The following is a 21,014-nucleotide window of genomic DNA, read 5'->3' as shown; positions in this document are numbered from 1 at the left end:
TATGATAAATCCAAAATGATTGAAATCAAATCTGGTGAAGGGCCAGGAATTATTTTGTGAAGTACCCAACTAATTAAGCATATACAGATGCGAAAACTAAGTGTTATTTAATTGATTGACGAGCAATAAGTTAAGAAATACAGATAAGAATGACTTGTTTTGTTTCCACTAATGAGTTGTTTTTAAAATCACATGTACAGAAAAGTTTATACACTAGCTAGCTCAAAATCTTAAAATACCCCACCTTTATATAATTGAAGGAGGACAATGACAAAAGAAGAGGAGGAGACAGATTTCATTCAAGACCTTGATCTTCTAACCACTTTTTCTCCACCGACTAATATTCCTTTAAAAACTCAATTGAATTTTGTAGAAAACAAGAAAAAATAGAAAAATATGAAATGACTCAAAAGAAATTCTGAACTGTCATGTTTTTCTGCCAAAATAAAAAAGATGAGTAACAAATGAATAAAAAACCAAGACGCATGCATGGCATTAATTATGTGAGTACTATTAATTATCTTGTAGAATAAGGTAATCGAAAAAGTGAAAAGAAATGATCAAAGAGGTTGATAGTTTACCATCAGTATACAATTAAGGACACATTCCTCGTGCTCCTTAATCTGTTACAAAATACACTTTCTTTAGCTGGTTTTTCTATCAATACTAGGCATCAGATGCAAATTTAGAGAAATACATTTTAAATTTGCAAATGTTTCTACTTATCTAAAAACATAAGAGGGTGATAGTGAAAGTTCGGAAAGCAAAAATGTCTCAATATTGAGATTTCTCAACAGTAGCAATTTCAAAGAACCAAGACGAAGATTTTCTCCCACAGTCTAATTAAGTAAAAAAAGGGCAGCCCGGATCACTAAGCTTCCGCTATGCGCGAAGTCCGAGGAAGAGCCAGACCACAAGAGTCTAATTAAGTACTGGATAAAAAATACAGAAAAAGGAATAACCCATCAAAAGGATACCTCAAGAGGCATCAATCTCCCACGGCAAAGATTTATTTGTTTTGAAGCCATGTACGAATAGAAATAAAGATGCAGGAAAATGAAACAAGGAATCAAATATTTAGAATTTAGTGGGCGTTTGGACATAAGAATTGTAAAATTCCAAAAAAAAAGTAAAAAGTTTTTCCAGTGAAAATGGTATTTGAAAATTAGAGTTGTGTTTGGACATAAATATAATTTTGGGTTGTTTTTGAAGTTTTGTGAGTCATGTGAAAATTTTGAAAAACAGCTTTTTGGAGTTTTTCAAATTTTTCGAAAAATTTCATAATTCATTTTCAAGTAAAAATTGAAAATTTTATGGCCAAACACTGATTTCGAAAAAAAGCGAAAATTTTTCGGAAAAAAAAAACGAACAAATTCTTACGTCCAAACGGGCTCTTAGCACGTAGCGCAGGGATTCCAGAAATACTAGAAATAAGACCTCCATCCTGTATCACAAGCGTCGCTTTGGCCGAGTGGTTAAGGCGTGTGCCTGCTAAGTACATGGGGTTTCCCCGCGAGAGTTCGAATCTCTCAGGCGACGTATTTTCTATTATCTTTTTTTGGTTAATTCAAATAATGAACAGTCTGTATTTTTATTTTTTGTATTGTTTTTATCCAAACTTATTATGTTAGTCTAATGCATGTTATTATATGGATACATAAAAAAAAATTACATAACATAAACTGTTTTAATTACGTGAGAATTTGATTGAAAGTTTTGTCAAGTAATAGGTTGCAATTTCAGACTTTTTATATTGGTAAATATACAACCTTAACACGATCCTATTCCAAAACTTATTTTTGACAAATAATCATGCTAACACAGATTGTTTTCCACAATTTTTTTTTAAAAATATTCTTATTTATTTCAATTGTAAATGGTTATCCAAATGACACTAATAATACTAGCTTGATAAATGCACCCTTTTCGAATCCGTAAACTCTAGAAAAATGAAAGAACGTCTCACTCATTGGCGTAGCTACACTTGACCAAGGGTTTTCACTTGAACACCCATGGTTAGAAAATTATGCTGTGGTTATAGCTTAAATATTGTAATAAAGGGATATAAATTAAATTTTAAACACATTTAAAATGATTGAGATAAGCAGTTTAACATTAAAGAGTGTTCAGTTTTCTAGGGCAATCGTTGAAAGAGTCTTTCAGCAATGAAATTTATCAAGAATGACTTTATAAGTTGGATGAATGATGAATTTTTAAAAAAATGCAAAGTGGCAATATTAAAAAACAAAATTGATGCATTCATTCATCTGAAAAATATTTTACGTATAGGTTAAAATTTGAATACTCTTTGTAAAATTTCTGGTTTCGCCACTGCTTTTACTTGACTCATAGTATTAGTTTACACTTTTTATACATGTAAAAAATCAAACAGAAGTCTGTTTCTAAGACCAACAGCCATTTCTTAATTACTTAAATAAAATATAAATTACAAATTTGAAAATGTTTACTTTGTAGTAGTAACTTATTTTAAAACCTCAATTGGAATTGACAAAGTTCTTTCCGCCCAGCAAATTCCCATATGCTATGGTTCTCCTCTAAGCTGCCCGCTCGTCTGCTATTTGTTTCTCCAGTTAATACTAATATTAATCCAATGAAGAAACCCCATTGCCTAAAAAATGATACAAATCACAAAATTACTGTCCAAAAAATCACCACCAAAACCAAAGCTTCATCATCCAAAACCACAATCATTAAAGTAAAAAACAAGCCCAAATCAAAAGATTCAAAACCCAACTCAGAATCTCAAGAAAACCTCCCAATCCCTCAAATTAACACTACCCTTATAGCTTTCTTGAATAAAAATCCAATCTTGACCCAAGATTTTTACCAAATTGATGCACTTGATCTTGCCCCTCGTTTGCTTGGCAAGTTCCTTAGGAGAGATGATGTGGTTCTTCAAATAACTGAGGTTTTTAATGTTATTTATGTTCTTCATTTAATGTGTTTGGCCTGCTTTAATGGTTGTTGAATTTGGTCGTTTCATTAATGGGGCTGATGTTTGTGTTGTTAAATGAACTTGTTTGATAGGTGGAAGCTTACAGGCCAAATGATTCAGCTTGTCATGGTCGATTTGGCAAAACAGCTAGGACTGCTCCTGTTGTAAGATTCTTAAAGCTGCTATTTTTGAGTCATTTGCTTTACATTAGTGGTGAATGCTGAGAAGAAAGTGTAACAACAACGACAACAACAAACTCAGCGTAATCCCACAAGTAGGGGTCTGGGAATGATAGTGCGCAACCTTACCCCTACCTTGTGCAGGTAGAGTGGTTATTTCCGACAGACTCTCGGCTCCAAGCAAGCATGCAAAATACGATAGTATAGAGAAGAAATGCTATAGTGTAAAAGTCAGGGAGTCAATAACAACAACAGTAAAGTAGAACAGTCAAAACACAAGCGACATCAGGTAGTAATAGAATTTTAAGAATATGGAAATACTAGATTAACGCTATTACTACTGGAAGGAAAAGAAATATGTGCAACTGCCTACTAGCTTTCTGTCCTAATACTCGCCCTCCACACCAGCTTATCAAGAGTCATGTCGTATGTAAGCTGAAGATATGTTACGTCCTGTCTAATTACCTGTTCCCAATACTTCTTCAGCCTACCTCTGTCTTTCCTCAGACCTACCATTGTCAATCTCTCACACATCCTCGCTGTGGCATCTAGACACCTACTCTTTACATGCCCAAACCATCTCAACGTATGCGAGAAGTTCTTGACTGGCCAATACTCCGCCCCATACAACATAGTCGGTCTAACCACCACTTTGTAGAACTTATCCATAAGTTTTGGTGGCACATTTTTATCACACAAAACACCATATGCTAGCTTCCATTTCATCCGCGTTGCTCCAATACGATGTGTGACATCATCGTATCTCACCATTGCCTTGCATTACTGGTCCAAGGTACTTGAAGCTGTCTCTCTTAGGGATGACTTGTGAATCCAGCCTCACTTCCACATCAACTTCTTGGGTAGCGTCACTGAACTTGCACTCCAAGTATTCAGTCTCGGTTCTGCTCAACTTGAAAGCTTTAAATTCCAGGGTTTGTCTCCACACCTCCAGCCTAGTGCTAACTCCGCCTCGTGTCTTGTCAATTAGTACTATATCTTCTGCAAATAACATGCACCGTGGTACCTCCCCTTAAATGTAGCGCGTCAATACATCCATCACCAAGGTAAACAAAAGCGGACTAAGAGGTGAACCCTGGTGTAACCCCATCTCTACTGGAAAGTATCCCGAGTCACCTCTCACTGTCCTAAACCGGGTCTTGGCTCTATCATACATGTCATTAATTGCCCTAATGTATGCTACAAGTACACCTTTAGCCTCCGAAATAAAACATCTATAGGGACTTTGTCATATGCTTTTTCTAGGTCAATAAACACCATATGCAATTCGTTTTTTTTCTTCTCCCTATACTGCTCCACCAATCTCCTCACAAGATAAATGGCTTCAGTGGTCTATCGCCTCGGCATGAATCCAAATTGGTTCTCTGGAAATGGACACACTCTTCCTTACCTGGATCTCCACCACCCTCTCCCAAACTTTCAGAGTATATATCACCCTTGTTTTTGTATACTCAGAAGAAAGTGTGTTCAAATTTTGTTGCAGACATATATAAACAAGAATGTGGAGCTTTTAAACGAGCGGTTAACTCGAGTTTGACATTTTCCTTTTTTTAAATTCTCTAATATAAAATTTATGCAAGATAATAGATGGGTTTCGTTCTATTGCGCAAGTACTTGTTTACTACTTTTAAAGGGAATCACCTGGCCACCTCATTATGTTGGACCTGGAGATATGATGTGCAGTGTCTGTCATCAAATATATTGCCGCACTTACCCATAGAAAAAATGTTATTGCTGTCCTGCACTACATATTGATTAACATAAACCATACGAAAGCTGATACCATTGTGTATTTAAACTTGTGACTAGAAGTTGGACAAATCTCCAGAGTTTCTGGAGTAGAATGTAGGAAGTAGTTGCTTACAAGAAGAAATTAGATTGTTTTATGGTGGAAAAAACATTTACAATCATGAATTTCTTGCTCTTTGTCTGAAGTATAAATCAATGTAGAGTTGGACATATCCTTTTGTGAGCACAGTGAGTGTGTATTAGTTTTTGGAGCCATATGAAACATTTCAATGTGTTCTTTATAACTGAATTATTATTCATTTCTTTGTGGCACTGTGCCATGACATCTATTAGTATATGTTATAGAGCATAATATTGGGGGTGTCTTCTAAATTTTCTAATAATTTGTGATTGATAGTTTGGTCCTGGTGGTCATGCGTATGTCTACCTCTGCTATGGTTTGCACATGATGCTCAATGTTGTAGCAGATAAGGAAGGAATTGGAGCAGCTGTTTTGATTCGTTCATGTGCTCCCATCAGTGGTAAACTGAATTACATACTCTCATACTCCTACGTTTTATAGTTGTAAATTTGTTCCCCAGTTCAGTTTGATATGTTCTATTTGATCTCTTTAGCCCCACTGCAGTTCAATGCATGCGTTCGTCAAAGTCACTCTTCACTCTGCGAAGGTTTATTTTTTTACATTTGTTGCATTCGTGCACCTCGAGAAAAACAATTAAATGATAGTATAGGTGTAGCTAAATGCATCCAATGAAATATTACTGAAGCAACTGTAGTTCTTGAATATTCTGGTTCTTTTAAAATAATTAACTAAAACTTGTCTGGTTTAGTTGATTTCATCAACCAATATTAAGATAGTCGGAGCTATGGCCAGGGAAGATAAACATCTGCTATAACTGTTTGAATATCATGAGTTCAACTTTGATCCATGAATTGGAATTCCCATGCTTGCATGACAAATGGAAAGCAAGGTTATATAGACACACATTGAAATTGAAGCACACTTCACCGACACCCAGTTATGATGATCTTCTCTCTCAAGTTCTGCGTGCTTGGACACTTAGGCTAGTTTATTATTTTAAACGAAGTCAAAATACCATTTAGGGTTTTCTTCAATGATAATGGACTAAACACTGCAGGTTTGGGTACTATTCAGCAGCGCCGGGGTTTAGAAAATGAGAAGCCTATTCTTCTTGCAGGTCCTGGAAAGGTAAGTTATGACCTTTGTTGGGTTATAAAAACTTAAGTTACTTGTTTAACATCATTATATTGAACAAAACTTTCTTAAAGATTACCTAGAGTTTAGTCCCCTTACTTGATTTAAGTCCATATCAAAAGAGTTTGGCTTTGTGTTATTGAATTTAGCTTGAACCTATTTTATTTGGTTCAAGGACACTAGTCTCTAGTATCTCCTACTCTGCCTTTTCCAGGAATCCTTGGGAGTTTCTTTATGCATTAAAAATTAAAACAAGTACTATCGAGTACAACTACGTTTTTCTAGATATCTGCCGCATGTGTCATGGGTAGCAAAACATCGTGCATTCATGAAACCTTTGCTTATGAAATGTCCTTAGGGCCTTTATCTGACCATTTGTTCCTTGTTGGATGGGTTTTATATTTTTGGCAATTGTGATGTTTTAAGCTTCCATTGGATTCCTTTTTACATCGAGTCACTGGACAATGGTTGTTTTCACTGGCTAAGAGTAATCTGAGTTTCAGATGATAGTTGTGATATCTGAAATATCATGTTCAATGGAGTAAATATCATTTAAAGGTATAAATTGAGGATTCTTTCTGTATTGGCTATATGACTAATTTGAGTTTTCAGTTTATTAACTTCCTTGATGAGTTTCTTGCGGTCTTGTAGATTTATAGAGGCCCTCATTGTGAATCTCAACTGTAGCTATGGAAGCATCCAATTTTAGTTTATGGTCATCTCCATCCAAATACTTTTCATTTCGGTGGAAAGGCGAAATGCAATTGTCTCTACTTGAATTCCATTGCTTACATTTAGAGAAGCATAGTTCTAATATTTCAGTATTAGGAAAATATTACTTGCAATTTCTGGAAGCTTGGTTGGTATATCCAGGTTGGAAGAAGTTTGTTATACAAGTCATAGTAGTAGTATGAGCAATTTGAGACGTTCTAGCAAATTGCAAAAAATGGCTTGGAAAAATGCAAATTCCGCTCTTTATAAGGAACAAAATTTGGTTCGTATTGAACTTTTTCTTTTTTCTTTTAGCTCGGTGCACAAGGCATCCCGCGTTCACGCAGGGTCCGGGGAAGGGCCACACCCAAAGCTGTGTGATGTAGACAGCCTAACCTAATGCAAGCATTAGTGGCTACTTCTACGGCTTGAACCCGTAACGTATAGGTCACACGGAGACAACTTTACCGTTACTCGAAGTTTTCCCTTCTTGGTTCATATAGAACATTAGTATATAATGATACGTAAGAGGTGAGATATGTTTTCTGTCTAACCTAGTGGATTCTGACTAAGGAGAATAGTCTTCACTTCAGGCATTGAGCTCTTCAGGTCATTCTGCCATTAGCATATATAGTTTCAGAGCTTGAGCTTTCTCAAGTATGAACAACCTTCCATTTGAAGATGAGCATGGTAAGAAATAGAAAGTAAAATTAATATCTAAGTTAGTAGAAACATTTGAAAGTACTTGTCGGTCATATCCCTGCTGTATCACCTCAAAACAATTGCTGAGATCACTTGTATATGTTTCATTTCCGTAAAGAAATGATTTGCAGTCATCACAAACTTACATGATAGTGTAATTGGTGTCATTTTGTAGGTTGGTCAGGCATTAGGACTATCAACAGAATGGTCTAGCCATGCCCTATATACTGCCGGTAAGCATTCTCTGAGTTCCATTTTTCAAATTTTGGCGACTATATGAAACTCCCGCCTACTCTATGCGTATGACAGGTGGTCTAGAACTCTTAGATGGGCCAGAACCAGATGAGATACTAGTTGGTCCTAGAGTCGGTATAGAGTATGCTTTGCCAGAGCATGCTAATGCATTGTGGAGATTTGCAGTTGCCGGTTCTTCATGGATCAGTGCCCCTAAAAAAACTCTCAAACCTCTTTAGCGCATCAACAACGGAACACAAATCCGCCTCCACCCCCCGGGGGAGTGGAAAAGTGAGAAAGTAATCAAGCAGTTGTCTATTGTATAGGATTTATAGTCCACTCTCTCAGGTTAACCATTTTTTTGTGTATATTTTGGTTGACTCTGCGTATATCTCAATCGTGTTCTTGGTTACATGCGCATTGTGGAGATTTGCAGTTGCCGGTTCTTCATGGATCAGTGCCCCTAAAAAGACTCTCAGACCTCTTTAGCGCATCAACAACGGAACACGAATCCGCCTCCACCCCCCGGGGGAGTGGAAAAGTGAGAAAGTAATCAAACAGTTGCCTATTGTATAGGATTTATAGTCCACTCTCTCAGGTTAACCACTTTTTTGTGTATATTTTGGTTGACTCTGCGTATATCTCAATCGTGTTCTTGGTTACATGCAAAAATATGCCACATTGTGTTGGATTATCTTACCTAATTAGTTAAAAAAATGATCTAACTCGATTTTACAATGATACTCTCTCCGTCCCAATCTATTTGACATAGTTTGAATCGGCACGGATTGTAAAAAAATAAAGAAAGAATTTTCAAACTTGTGGTATTAAACATGTCATAGTATTTGTGTGACAAACTTTTAAAACTTGTGGCCTTAAACATACCATAACATTTGTATGGCTATAAAAGCCTCTCAATAAGAATAATATGGGAAGTGCAAAGTTAAATATGGGAAGTGCAAAGTTAATTATTTTCAAATATAGAAAATATGTCGTTGAAACGCAAGGAGATAACCAAGAAAATCCAAATCTGTATATAAAACCTTTTTGTCTTGTTGTGAACGGGCAATTGAGCTTTCCGCAAAAAACCCATTTTGTGTTTAAACTTTAAACATGAAAGTAATGGTTGATTGCAAGAAAGATGCTTGATGACAAGATAAAACTATATAAGACCTATCTTTTCGTCTTTTTCGTTAATATCATTTAAAAGCACTGGATTCATTGAATTGTCTCTGTGTGAAATGTGAATATAGTATATATGTCTTATATGACAGTTCTATTATTATAGTTTTGTGGTACCCAACAAGTATGGAGCTTTTCATTTGCCGAACGATGTATGTGCTTACTTTATAGCTCAAAAAAAGGAGCACAAAATAAACTCTAGAAAAAAAGAATGCACCCAAAATCGATTGTCAATGAAATGAATAAAAATCATAAGAAATTAGAATTTTCAAAATTACTCGATACATATGCTAGTTGGGCGAAGGTTGATACACCTTGCCCCATATGGTGTTACGACACACCGCTTAGTCGATTTTTTGCTAAATATGAATATATAGATTATAAGCAGAACGGAAATATTGTATAAGTATAAAAATAGTCCCGATAAAATTATTATAATAATTTGTTCATTTCTTCAAATGTTGATACCGCATATGAAAAATCTGCCGTAATAGCAAGTATTTGGGTGCTAGAAAATATACATTCATATTTGACTGCTGAGGCCTGGTTCAAGTCTTCTTATTCTGAAAATATTTTTTGCCAAATGGATGTATTAAACCACCTAAACAGATGAATGCATCTAAAATATTTTTTCAGCTTTATATATTTTGGAGTTTGTGTTTGGTCATCTGTTGTTTCTTTGAGTTTGAGATAACCAATAAGCTAAAAAAGCTCATTTTTAATTTTGTGATTAGGTTGTTGAAAGAATCTATTTGGTCTAAATTAGTTCAAAGTTCTACCTACCTCATCTACCCAAATGAGAAAAAACAAGACATATAGAGCTAATAAAAAAATAGCAGACTAAGTCCCCACTCAATAATTACTGGTTCACTGTTTCTCTGATTTTGTCTATTCCCCACTAAAAACTAAGTCAAAATGAGCATCTGAACTTCTACCAGTATATATGGTATTCTTTGCGTAATTTTAACGTTGCTTCCTCTCTTTGATTTTCTAGTCTTTCAACTCTGTCTATAGAGACCAGAGACTAGACTCACCAAGTCAGCAATTTACAGTGTTTAATCTTTGGCTATTTAAGTGGTGCAAATAGAAGTATATCATCTAAGTTTAGAATGGCTCCTGGAGGTGGTGCTAGTTGCAAAGAAATTATAGAAACATGGCAAAATTTTACAAGTTGTGACACAACAAATACACAGCTAGAGAAAAGTATTACATATCTTGGTGAAAAGTTTAGAAAGTCTTCAATTCATAGTGTTCATGAGTTGCTTGAGTGCCCAATCTGCACAAGGTCCATGTATCCTCCAGTTTACCAGGTTAATACTCCTCTTTATGTGATTGTTCACATATGCTATCAAATTCTTTATATCTATTCTTTTCTTTGTAATGGTTGTGACTGGACTAACTTGCTCGCGCCTAGACTGTTTTAACGTGTAGTCTCCCACCGGTACAGTTGCCAGGCGACTTTGTCAACCAAGACTTAGGCAGAAGAAAGATGACTCAACATAGTAACTTACAAGGGGTCGCTTTTGCTAACCTCCTCTAGAAAAAATTGGGTTGCAATTTGAAGTTTATACTATGAAACTGCACATTAGGTTTATAACAATAGTTGTGACATAGTATGGATATTCTGGGGTTAATACATCACATTAAGATACTATAGCTGTCTAGAACCCAGTCATCTATACAGTTGGGATACTGAATGTAATCCAAGAGTATACGAAGAAGTGTTTATATGTGAGTGAAATAAGAATTTGCAAGATTTCTCCAATTTCTTTCTTTCCAAACTATCCACCTGAGTGCAGAAGGGGTAAATTTTGAACCTCTGTTTCTTTGTTGAATTTCCAGCTCATAAACATATACTCCTTCCGTTTCAGTTTATATTAACCTACTTGACTAAGCACGAAATTTAAGAAAAAAGAAAAAACTTTTGAACTTATGGTGTAAAGTGAGGAACATATATTTTGTGTGGCTATAAATCATTGCACGAAGTTAAATGGTTTCCAAATATGGTAAGTGGTCATTCTTTTTGGCACGGACTAAAAAGGAAATAGGTTCATAGAAATTGTAACGGATGGAGTATTTTACTACTGTTTTCCTCTTTCAGGTTAGGCGCCCTTTGCTTGAACGAAAGAGGGGTCTTTACCAGGACCGATGCTAGTAGTTAGATTCACATGAGCTCTAAACATGTTGAAAACTGTTGAACAAACTCTAGATATCACCTATAATGAAGAAGTTTATTACTTCTACAACAGATTGCTTGTAGAAGACCTATAAACATAGCTTTATTTGTTGATAGATAAGCACTTGTATTTTGTATTCCAATCTTTTTATCTCATATTATATAATCCATGTAGTGTCCAAATGGCCATACACTATGCACCAACTGCAAGTCTGGAGCACATAATTGCTGTCCTACTTGCCAAGTTGAACTTGGAAACATAAGGTGTTTAGCCTTGGAGAAAGTAGCAGAGTCATTGGAATTGCCCTGCAGACATCAAAATCTTGGCTGTCACAAAATATTACCCTACTATCGGAAGCTCAAACATGAACAACGTTGTAAATTTCGGCCTTACCATTGTCCATATGCTGGATCAGAGTGCTCCATAAAAGGGGACATTCCAACACTCATGTTACATCTTAAGGAGGACCACAAGATTGATATGCATTTTGGATGCACTTTCAATCATCGATATGTCAAATCAAATCCAGAGGAAGTTGAGAATGCAATATGGATGCTCACAGTAAGTCTCTGCTACTTTTAACAGTTAGTGGTAAATGCTGTTTTAATGTATCAAATGCCTTGTTTTCCAACTGATGATGTTCAAAATGCTACTCCCTCTGTTTCAAAAAGATTAGCACTATTTCCTTATTAGTCAGTTTAAAAAAGATTGGCACCTTTCAAAATTTCCTTAATAAGAAGCATTTATAGCCACACAAGAGATATGTCACGTTTCAGACCATAAGTTTTAAAAGTTTTATGGCCGGACAAATGTTAGGTCTTATTTAAGACCACATATCTCAAAAGTTTTCTCTTCTTTATTAAAGTTTGTGCTAAGTCAAACTAAAATAATCTTTTTAGATCGAAGAGAGTAGTACTTCTGTCAAAAAAAAAATTTGAAAGGGGGGTGGGGGATTTTGTACTTCTCTCAGGCTAAAACAGACTATTTCTCTTTTTATAAATTTGTTAGTAAATGTTTGTATTCTTCTTTAAAGAAAGACTGTATCGTTACAAAAGCCTTACATTTCTATGTTATGACTCACACATGGGCGAAGCCACACTTTGGTTAGGGTAGTCAATTGACTGTATATTACACTGTATATATAGGTAAAATATCAAGTTTTAGAGGTACATAACATATATTGAACACTCTTTGTGGGGAATTTTTTTAACTTCTTTCAAGTTCGAACACCCTTGAGGAAATTCCTGGATTCACAGACTGCTCAATGACATCTGTTACACAATGCAGGTTTTCGACTGTTATGGAAAACAGTTCTGCTTGCACTTTGAGGCATTTTCACTTGGTATGACACCAGTTTACATGGCCTTTCTACGTTTTATGGGCGAGGACAATGAAGCCAAAATGTTCGCCTATAGTCTAGAAGTTTGTGGTTTTGGCCGTAAATTGACATGGCAAGGTATTCCTAGGAGTATCCGAGATAGCCACAGAAAAGTTCGCGACTGTCAAGATGGACTTATTATTCCAAGAAGCTTGGCACTTTTCTTTTCTGGTGGAAATAATGGACAAGAGCTTACATTGAAAGTCACAGGTCGTATATGGAAAGAGCACTAGAGAAGTTAGTAGTGCATAGGCAATTGTACAGTGTCAATTTTTCAGAAACTCTTAAGTTTATACTTTGCCTTTTTTGCATATGTTGTATATCATATCAGCTCAGGATCTCTTATGAAGATAGCATATAATTAAGTCATATTCCACTCTGATGTAAAAGGTATACACTACCTAATTTGCATGAAATAAAGTTAATTTATTTCTTGTTTTGGTTATTTCTTACCAATTAATAGGAAAAAATGGTTATGGACTTGTGGTGACAGTTTAAGAGTTGGTTGTTCTAGTGGTGAGCACCCTCCACTTCCAACCAAGAGGTTGTGAGTTCGAGTCACCCCAAAAGCAAGGTAGGGAGTTCTTGGAGGGAGGGAGTCGAGGGTCTATCGGAAACAGCCTCTCTACCCCAGGGTAGGGGTAAGGTCTGCGTACACACTACCCTCTCCAAACCCCACTAGTGAGATTATACTGGGTTGTTGTTGTTGTATATTCCTCAGTGTTAGCTAAGAGTAAGAAGATAATGAGATTTTTAGAGTGGGATAGGCCAAAAGCGAGATTTGGAAAAGCTGTTTGTCGTTTGATTTATTAATGCTAAGGCAAGAATTATATATAGAAACACCGAAATTTTCATTGTCAATACATTTGTTATATTTTGAATAAGAAAAAGTAAAGGGAAAAGGAAAAACTGCATGTATATACAATATACTCCTAGTTAGTACGTAGAAATGTGTTGGTTTTAAGCGGTTAAATGAGTCCATGCGACTTTCCCGTTTAAAACAGAAAAATCCGTTCTTTGCAATCTACCAAAGATCCATAATATAGAAACAGAGAAATTTAGCAACAACAAAAAAATTAAAAAAATCAAGAAAGAGAAATAAAAGCAATTAAGCAACTTCCTTTCTCCTTTTTCTTTGTTTTTCAATCTTCCATCTCCTTTCTGTCTCCCCCTTTTCCCAGATTCATTTTCCAAGATAGATTGCTGCTTTCCATAAAAACTTTGGTACGTAATATTTCTCCTATTTATCATTTTAATATTGTTATTATAATTTTTATTCTGTAAATTAGTTAGTAAAACACCTAAAATAAACATGTTTGGTTCAACGGGATAAAGAACAACGATGTCCTTTTCTCCGGTGCTTTCCTTTCATGATTGTCAGTTTTCAAGGACTAAATACCCCATATGTCTTATTGGTTTTTTGTTACATATTTTTTTTTTATTGTTAGACCTGTATTTTAATCAATATCTTTTTAAAATTTTCATAGGAAATCTGCTGTGTAACATATAAAATTTTACTCGGAAGCATTATATGGATTGATAAAATCAGCATTTTGGGAAGAGAGATTGTGCCTTCCATAATTGAACGACAATGTCGTGCTGTGGAGGTGGAGAAGAAGACGTATACAGCGGTGGTCCGCCGTCTAACCAAAATACAGCCCCTCCTAGAGCCGGCAATCCCTACGGTGGTGGTATATATGCTCCTTACTCGAAAAAATTTACCTCTATCCGGTGTTTACTCCAAATCAATAAGTACAAGACATGCATCTTGTATATACACTTTTATTATTTAATCATTGTTAAGTGATATATATTCTCACTTTAGTTTGCAACTTTAAGATTAAATTATTTACGTTTAATTTAAACACCAGGTAGGGGTATGTTATTTGCTCTCCTACCCTCTCTTTTTATATGCTTGAAAGAATTATCTTAGCTATATATAGCTTTATGGTTTTGGGATCAAACTGCCTATATTAAGCTGGAGCATTACTTTAGAAATAATAGATAGAGCATCACATTGTTTTTTATGCAAGTTGTGCCTCATGAACTAGCATACCTTTCACTTCTGAGTCTTAGGTTGTACAAATGCATGGTAATGTTGCGTACAATAGACCCTTGTGGTCCAACCCTTCCGTGAACCCCGCGTATAGCGGGAGCTTAGTGTATCGAGCTACCCTTTTTGCTTATAAGAAGAACCATCCCCCTCTTCTCCTAAAACCAGTATTTTGTATATCAAAGTTTAGCTTTTTTGGTGTTGTAGCCAGTGATAGAGGAGAACCAGGGGGTGGTGCAAAAACTGGAACTCCGCAGAAAGTTTTACCAATTGAGATACCGGTTGTGTCATTGGATGAGCTAAATAAATTGACTGGTAATTTTGGTCAAAAAGCTTTGATTGGAGAAGGATCTTATGGACGCGTATTTTTTGCTAAATTAAGCGATGGCCAACAAGCAGCAATTAAAAAGTTGGATACTAGTTCTTCATCAGAACCAGATTCTGACTTTACAGCCCAGGTAAATTTCCTAATAATGGCATTTCTCTCTTCTTTTTGTGGCAAAAACATGCTACATGAAATTTGCTTTTTCTACCTATGCAGTTATCAATGGTTTCAAGACTTAAGCATGAGCATTTTGTGACACTTATGGGGTATTGTCTAGAAGCAAACAATCGAATCTTGGTATACGAGTTTGCAGCTATGGGCTCTCTACATGATGTTTTACATGGTATGTCAAACTGAACTGTTAAAATATTGCTGAGCTTCAGTAATAGCACGCTGCACAAACGACTAATGCTTTACATACAAAAGGCATCAAATGTATGCAAGATAGATTGCAGCATCATAATTGATTGTTGGATGTTTTGTTGTAGGTAGAAAAGGTGTACAAGGTGCTGAGCCTGGTCCAGTTCTTACCTGGAATGAGAGAGTTAAAATTGCTTATGGTGCAGCAAAAGGCCTCGAATACTTACACGAAAAAGTTCAGCCGCCTATTGTGCATCGTGATGTCAGATCCAGCAATGTACTTCTCTTTGATGATTTTACAGCAAAAATTGCTGATTTCAACTTGACAAACCAGTCTTCCGATACAGCAGCTCGTCTGCATTCGACTAGAGTTTTGGGGACATTTGGCTACCATGCACCAGAGTAAGCCTTGCACTCTGAGTTTGTTCTAAGTTGCAATCGCGCCCCTGCTTATTTTCACAACGTAGTCCGTCTGTTTACCAAGCTTTATAAAATAACTAATCATTATAGTAAACACAAAGAAATGTAGTATCGATATAATATTTTTAAAGCACTTGTTACAAGCAGTAGAAGGGGAGCTTTGGCGTAACTGGTAAAGTTGCTGCCATGTGACCAGGAGGTCACGGGTCCGAGCTGTCGAAATAGCCTCTTGCAGAAATGTAGGGTAAGGCCGCGTACAATAGACCCTTGTGGTTCGGCCCTTCTCTGGACCCCGCACATAGCGGGAGTTTAGTACACCAGGCTGTCCTTTTTTACTTGTTACAAGCAGTTGATAATTGATATAAAGACCATACTGTTGTGCAGGTATGCAATGACAGGACAGATAACACAGAAAAGTGATGTCTATAGTTTTGGAGTTGTTCTCTTAGAACTCTTGACAGGAAGGAAGCCAGTAGATCATACAATGCCCAAAGGACAACAGAGTCTTGTTACATGGGTACCTTCTTATCCTACCTTTTTCTAATTATCTTTATTCATACCACAAGTTTACTGATTCATTCTAAAATTTTCTGCAGGCAACTCCAAGATTGAGTGAAGACAAAGTGAAGCAGTGTGTTGATCCCAAGCTAAATAATGACTATCCTGCAAAAGCAATTGCTAAGGTTTTCTTACTAATCTTTGCTAAAAAACTAGTTAAAAGAGGTCTTGGATAACCTTTAATCTTTAATGTTACATTTCTCTAACTGCTCATTCCACTTATAGCTTTTATGTATACTTTCCTCTCAGATGGCTGCTGTTGCAGCACTTTGTGTTCAATATGAGGCAGATTTTCGGCCAAATATGACGATAGTCGTTAAGGCATTGCAACCACTTCTCAATGCAAAACCAGCAGGACCAGAGTCTAATACATAGGCACTGTCTGCTTAAAATCAGCAGAACTAATACATCTGTCTCAACAAATCTATGACAAACTATGCATGATTGATGTTCTTGAACTCTGAAAAAAGGGAATTCTTGAGCTATCCTCCTAACCATAGCAGACGCATTAAGGTTATGCACTCTGCATCCTCTCTGCTTCTACAGATAGAAGCCTAGGGAAAAAGTTTGAGACTTTTGGGTTTAGTTTAAATTCTCATGAGTAGGTTATATGTGACATGTTACTGGTTATGAATACCAGTAAGTTTACCTTTTGTGAGTTTGAACGCTGAGGGGCCAATATTTATGATTCAAATGCATCAGTTGTTAATTGAACAAGAACTACTCAAACCATTTTCATCGAAATGGCCTCTAAAGGGAAACATGGTTTAAATTAGAAAAGAGAACGACAAGAACTTGTAATTGTTGAATAATTATTCCATGACCCATGTCCTCATGCTTTGGTTTCAGATCACTATTCCCAGTGCAGCACAATTGGTGTTTGAATGGTTCATCAAACTGAAGTTTTTTTTAACTCATATTCACAATCCAAAAACATAAAGACCTGTTCCATACTGTAATCTCCTTTTAGTTAAGAAAATACTAGTAATAACTAAGGGAAAGCGGCTCAAATGTTAGCAATAAAATTCATCAGAACTAACATCATTGAAACTTTTCCCTTCTGCTAAGAAGATTGAACCACTAACTACGCGGCAAAAGGATTGCAACTAAATAGCTAAAGCTGGAATCAAATGCCAAGTTTGAATTTGGCTGATCATTACATTAGATTGTTTGAGGAGCACACAAATGATGTGAATCTTTACTGCTTTGTGGCAGCAACAGAGGTGACGAAGTATAATCACTGTTTGAAATGGAACTCTACAACTTGCGCAAAAATCACTGCATAGTTTGTCACCTAATAAGTGGGGCAATGCCCATTTAACACAATAATACACGCGCTGCAAAAGAGACCATGCAAAATTAAGCGCTTAAGAACAACATTTTGTGAGATATTAAATTTGGTTGTGAAATCATAGACATCTGGGTTAATATTCTTAAATCAATGCATAGGTTCTAGTAATAGATAATTCTGCACTTCCATTTGGAGCAACAAGTTCAATGAAGACTTCCAGTGATAATGTCAACAAAATTTATAGCTAAAAAGCAGAGTCTGAGGTGACACCAAAAAACTAATCCTGTCTTTCAATTTCATAAAAGAGCACGTAAATAATCACCAGCTCATAAACAAAGTAAAATCAGTAGCCTCCCTTCAAATCGTTAACCACATCATATGGTATGGGGGTAACAGTCTCCAATGTAGCGCCTTCAACCATGAAACCTGGTTTGGGTCCTAGGGGTTGCCTTTTCGTGCTGATAACTTCTCCTCTAGCCTTGGCCTCGGCCTTTAGCTGGTCATTCCTCTTAATCCTTTCTTTGACTTCTTCAGTGCAACGGGAAAGCTGAACATGTTCAATCCTCACATGGATCCTCTTCCTTAAGATTTTGTTACGAACCTGAGATCCACAGCAAGCAAAAAAAAATTTTTAAATAGGCACAATGCATAAGCGTAAAAAAACAAAAACAAGGAGAACAGACATCCAAGACTACTCTCAGTCCATTAAATTTCCAATTTAGTAAATCAAGCAAATAAATATCCACACTCCCCACACCCAAATATCCAAAAAAGAGGAATACAGAAATAAGTAGCATGTCTTTGATAATCCAGTATATTACTGACAAATGCACTAGTAAAGAAGAGTAAACCACATTGCTTTCATGATCAAATGAAAATATATATCTCAACCATTATTATTACATTCACAACCAGTGAATTCATACAACCAACCCCAATTTGTTTGGGGTTGAAAGATAATTGATTGATCGACATTGGTAACTTTTAAATATTCGACGCAATTTTCGAAATAAAGATTACATTCTTTTAGAAATGAAATCAAACATAGTTGGTTGATTGACATTTGATAACTTCTCTTTGATGCCAGAAATTATTTATGTAAAAAGACGTAATTGTTAAGAAATGAATTCAAGCATGAATAACTCGAGCTGTTCACAATATTTTAGTTCCCACTATTAACAATTGCATCCAAATAATTGTCAGCCGTTTAGCATTCTATTGACAAAGGCTGAGGCTTCACATTAGCTTAGTATGCAATATCAGTTATTACATTCTCATCAATTTTACAACAAAACTATGACTCAATCCCAAACTACCCTAAGTCAATTTCAGCAATATGAATCCCCATTCATTGATTTTAATCAAAACGAAAATCTCATTCTACTTCAGACCCTAAAATTATCTCCACATACAAGTACAAACAATCAATAAACTACTTTAAGCTACAAATCAACAAACAATTGAAGAGTAAATGAGTACACATATTTGTATTCATGTGCGTGTGTGTGTGTGAGAGAGAGAGAGAGGACCTGCTTGTTAACTTCGACACCAACGGCGCGTTTGGTGACGTTCCAGATACGGCCAGTACGGCCATGATAGAACTTGTGAGGCATTCCCTTGTGAATAGCACCGTTCACTTTGACATCAACATAGTCCCCGATTTTGAAAATCCTCAAGTAGGTTGAAAGTGGGATGGTACCCTTCTTTCTGAATGCACGAGAGAATGAATCTCTCGTACGCGACCTTAATCCATGACCGGCCGGCATTTTCCTCCTCCGCTTCTCTCCGCCGTGTGCGACTCTGTATGTGTGTGCAGAGAGTAAGTGAAACCCTACTTCGCAAAGCAAAGAGATGAATGTATATAGTGGATTTAGGGTTTTGGATGGGTTTGGGCTGGATTATGTGTGGGCCTTTTATAGTATCGACATTGAATTGGTGATTTGGGCTTTAATTTCGTTGGGTTTGTGTAAATGCGTAACCCAAGTTTACTTTTCAGAATCTCACTCATGCTAGGCTAGAAAAATGGAAGAAATTGGAAACTAGCTAGTTTAACCCCCTCCTATTAGAGTTTAGCTAGTATTTAAAACTTTATTACTCTCTGTATTTTAATTTATGTGAACTTATTTTTTTTGTCCATTCCAAAAAGAATAAACCCATTCTAAATTTAACTTAAACTTCATACTATATCCTTAACGAGAGACTTTTAGAGTCACACAAATATTATGATATGTTTAAGATCACATATTTCAAAAGAATTTTATCCATACAAATATTATGATTTTGTGATGACTCAAAATGGTCATCTTTAAATTTAATAATTAATTCTGTGTTCTAAGACCTCGAAAAGTACTTTTTATCATTCCTCGACTTGCGTGCGCAGTCCGTATAATTTTCAGCAATTTTTTTATGTGAAAAATTGATTAAAATATAAAATATAGCCTTAAAACTCAATTAAGTTGACTTTGGTCAATATTTTTAGCAAATGGACCCGAATCAGTATTTTGACAGTTCCGATAGGTCCATCTCGTGATTTGGGATTTAGGCGTATGCCCGAAATTTAATTTGGAAGTCCCTAACTCAAGTTATGGCCATTTAACTGAAACTAGAAATTTAAAGGCTAAATATTTCCAAAGTTTGATCACGGATTTGACTTTTTGATATCGGGGTCAGAATTCGATTCTGGGAATTGAAATAGCTCTGTTATGTCATTTATGACTTGTGTGCCAAATTTGAAGTCATTCCGGATTCATTTAACATGTTTCGGCATAAGTTTTGTAAATTGAAAAGTTTGAAACTCTTAAGTTCGAATCGAGGTGTGAATTATAATTTTGATATTATTTGATGTGATTTGAGACCCCGAGTAAGTTCGTATTATGTTATGGGACTGGTTGGTATAATTGGACGAGGTCCCGAGGGGCTCGGGTGAGTTTCAGACGAGCCTCAGACCATTTTTGTTCAAGAAAACATAGCTGGAATTCGAGTGCTTCACAGTACTAGCTTCCTTCTATGCGACCGCGTGACTATGTCCGCGATCGCGAAGGCTTAATGTCACTAATGAAAAGTTTAAACTATGTGATTGCATAGTAATGTCCGCGATCGCACAGTGACAGCAGGGAAAGCACCGCGAACGCGAGGGCCAAGTCGCGTTCGCGTATAAGGAATGAGGCACAAGCTGAAGCACAAAATTTGTACTACGCGATCGCACAAGGATGTCCGCGATCGCGGAAGGCTAAGAAATTGTGCTTCGCGTTCGTGAGAGCACTGTCACGTTCGCGTAGAGCAAAAATTCGGGCAGCCAAAAATGTGCTTCGTGATCACGAAGCATTGTACGCGATCACATAAGGTAAAATCTGGACAAACAGAACTTAAGTTCTACAAATGGGATTTCGTCCCATTTTCCACAATTTTCGATTTTGAGCTCGAGTAAAAAGTTTTTTGGGCGATCTTTACGGGAAAACATTGAAGGTAAGTGTTCCTTATCCTATATTGATTATATTTCATAATT

The 21,014-nt window shown here is 36.2% G+C and overlaps 4 protein-coding genes and 1 non-coding gene across 6 annotated transcripts; 4 read left to right on the top strand and 1 right to left on the bottom strand.

Annotated features, from left to right (window-relative positions):
• The first annotated feature begins 1,457 nt into the window (after positions 1-1,457).
• On the top strand, positions 1,458-1,539 carry TRNAS-GCU (transfer RNA serine (anticodon GCU)). The gene has a single exon. It is a non-coding gene; the product is annotated as a tRNA-Ser (tRNA).
• Positions 1,540-2,495: 956 nt separating this feature from the next.
• On the top strand, positions 2,496-8,437 carry LOC107791102 (DNA-3-methyladenine glycosylase). The gene is made up of 6 exons (XM_016613100.2): positions 2,496-2,929; positions 3,049-3,120; positions 5,300-5,423; positions 6,042-6,112; positions 7,707-7,764; positions 7,841-8,437. Exons 1-6 carry the CDS (start codon positions 2,540-2,542, stop codon positions 8,002-8,004), a joined length of 879 nt encoding a protein of 292 aa, XP_016468586.1. The 5' UTR covers positions 2,496-2,539; the 3' UTR covers positions 8,005-8,437.
• A 1,461-nt stretch (positions 8,438-9,898) lies between these two features.
• Positions 9,899-12,947, top strand: LOC107791103 (E3 ubiquitin-protein ligase SINAT2-like). The gene is made up of 3 exons (XM_016613101.2): positions 9,899-10,257; positions 11,299-11,685; positions 12,412-12,947. The coding sequence occupies exons 1-3, from the start codon at positions 10,057-10,059 to the stop codon at positions 12,733-12,735; spliced, it is 912 nt and encodes a 303-aa protein (XP_016468587.2). The 5' UTR covers positions 9,899-10,056; the 3' UTR covers positions 12,736-12,947.
• Positions 12,948-13,097: 150 nt separating this feature from the next.
• LOC107791098 (probable protein kinase At2g41970) lies at positions 13,098-17,055 on the top strand. 2 transcript variants are annotated; one of them, XM_016613094.2, is made up of 8 exons: positions 13,098-13,726; positions 13,990-14,193; positions 14,763-15,013; positions 15,097-15,223; positions 15,369-15,642; positions 16,045-16,177; positions 16,257-16,343; positions 16,468-17,055. In XM_016613094.2, exons 2-8 carry the CDS (start codon positions 14,094-14,096, stop codon positions 16,591-16,593), a joined length of 1,098 nt encoding a protein of 365 aa, XP_016468580.1. In that variant the 5' UTR covers positions 13,098-13,726; positions 13,990-14,093; the 3' UTR covers positions 16,594-17,055.
• Positions 17,056-17,648: 593 nt separating this feature from the next.
• LOC107791104 (large ribosomal subunit protein eL21x/eL21w) lies at positions 17,649-19,359 on the bottom strand. The gene is made up of 2 exons (XM_016613102.2): positions 19,039-19,359; positions 17,649-18,110 (listed from the first exon to the last, which is right to left on the bottom strand). Exons 1-2 carry the CDS (start codon positions 19,273-19,275, stop codon positions 17,853-17,855), a joined length of 495 nt encoding a protein of 164 aa, XP_016468588.1. The 5' UTR covers positions 19,276-19,359; the 3' UTR covers positions 17,649-17,852.
• Positions 19,360-21,014: the final 1,655 nt, after the last annotated feature.

This window comes from Nicotiana tabacum, chromosome 24 (genome assembly GCF_000715075.1).
Source record: "Nicotiana tabacum cultivar K326 chromosome 24, ASM71507v2, whole genome shotgun sequence".
In the NCBI taxonomy this organism is placed as follows: domain Eukaryota; kingdom Viridiplantae; phylum Streptophyta; class Magnoliopsida; order Solanales; family Solanaceae; genus Nicotiana; species Nicotiana tabacum.
This window is presented reverse-complemented; position numbering and strand designations above follow the sequence as displayed.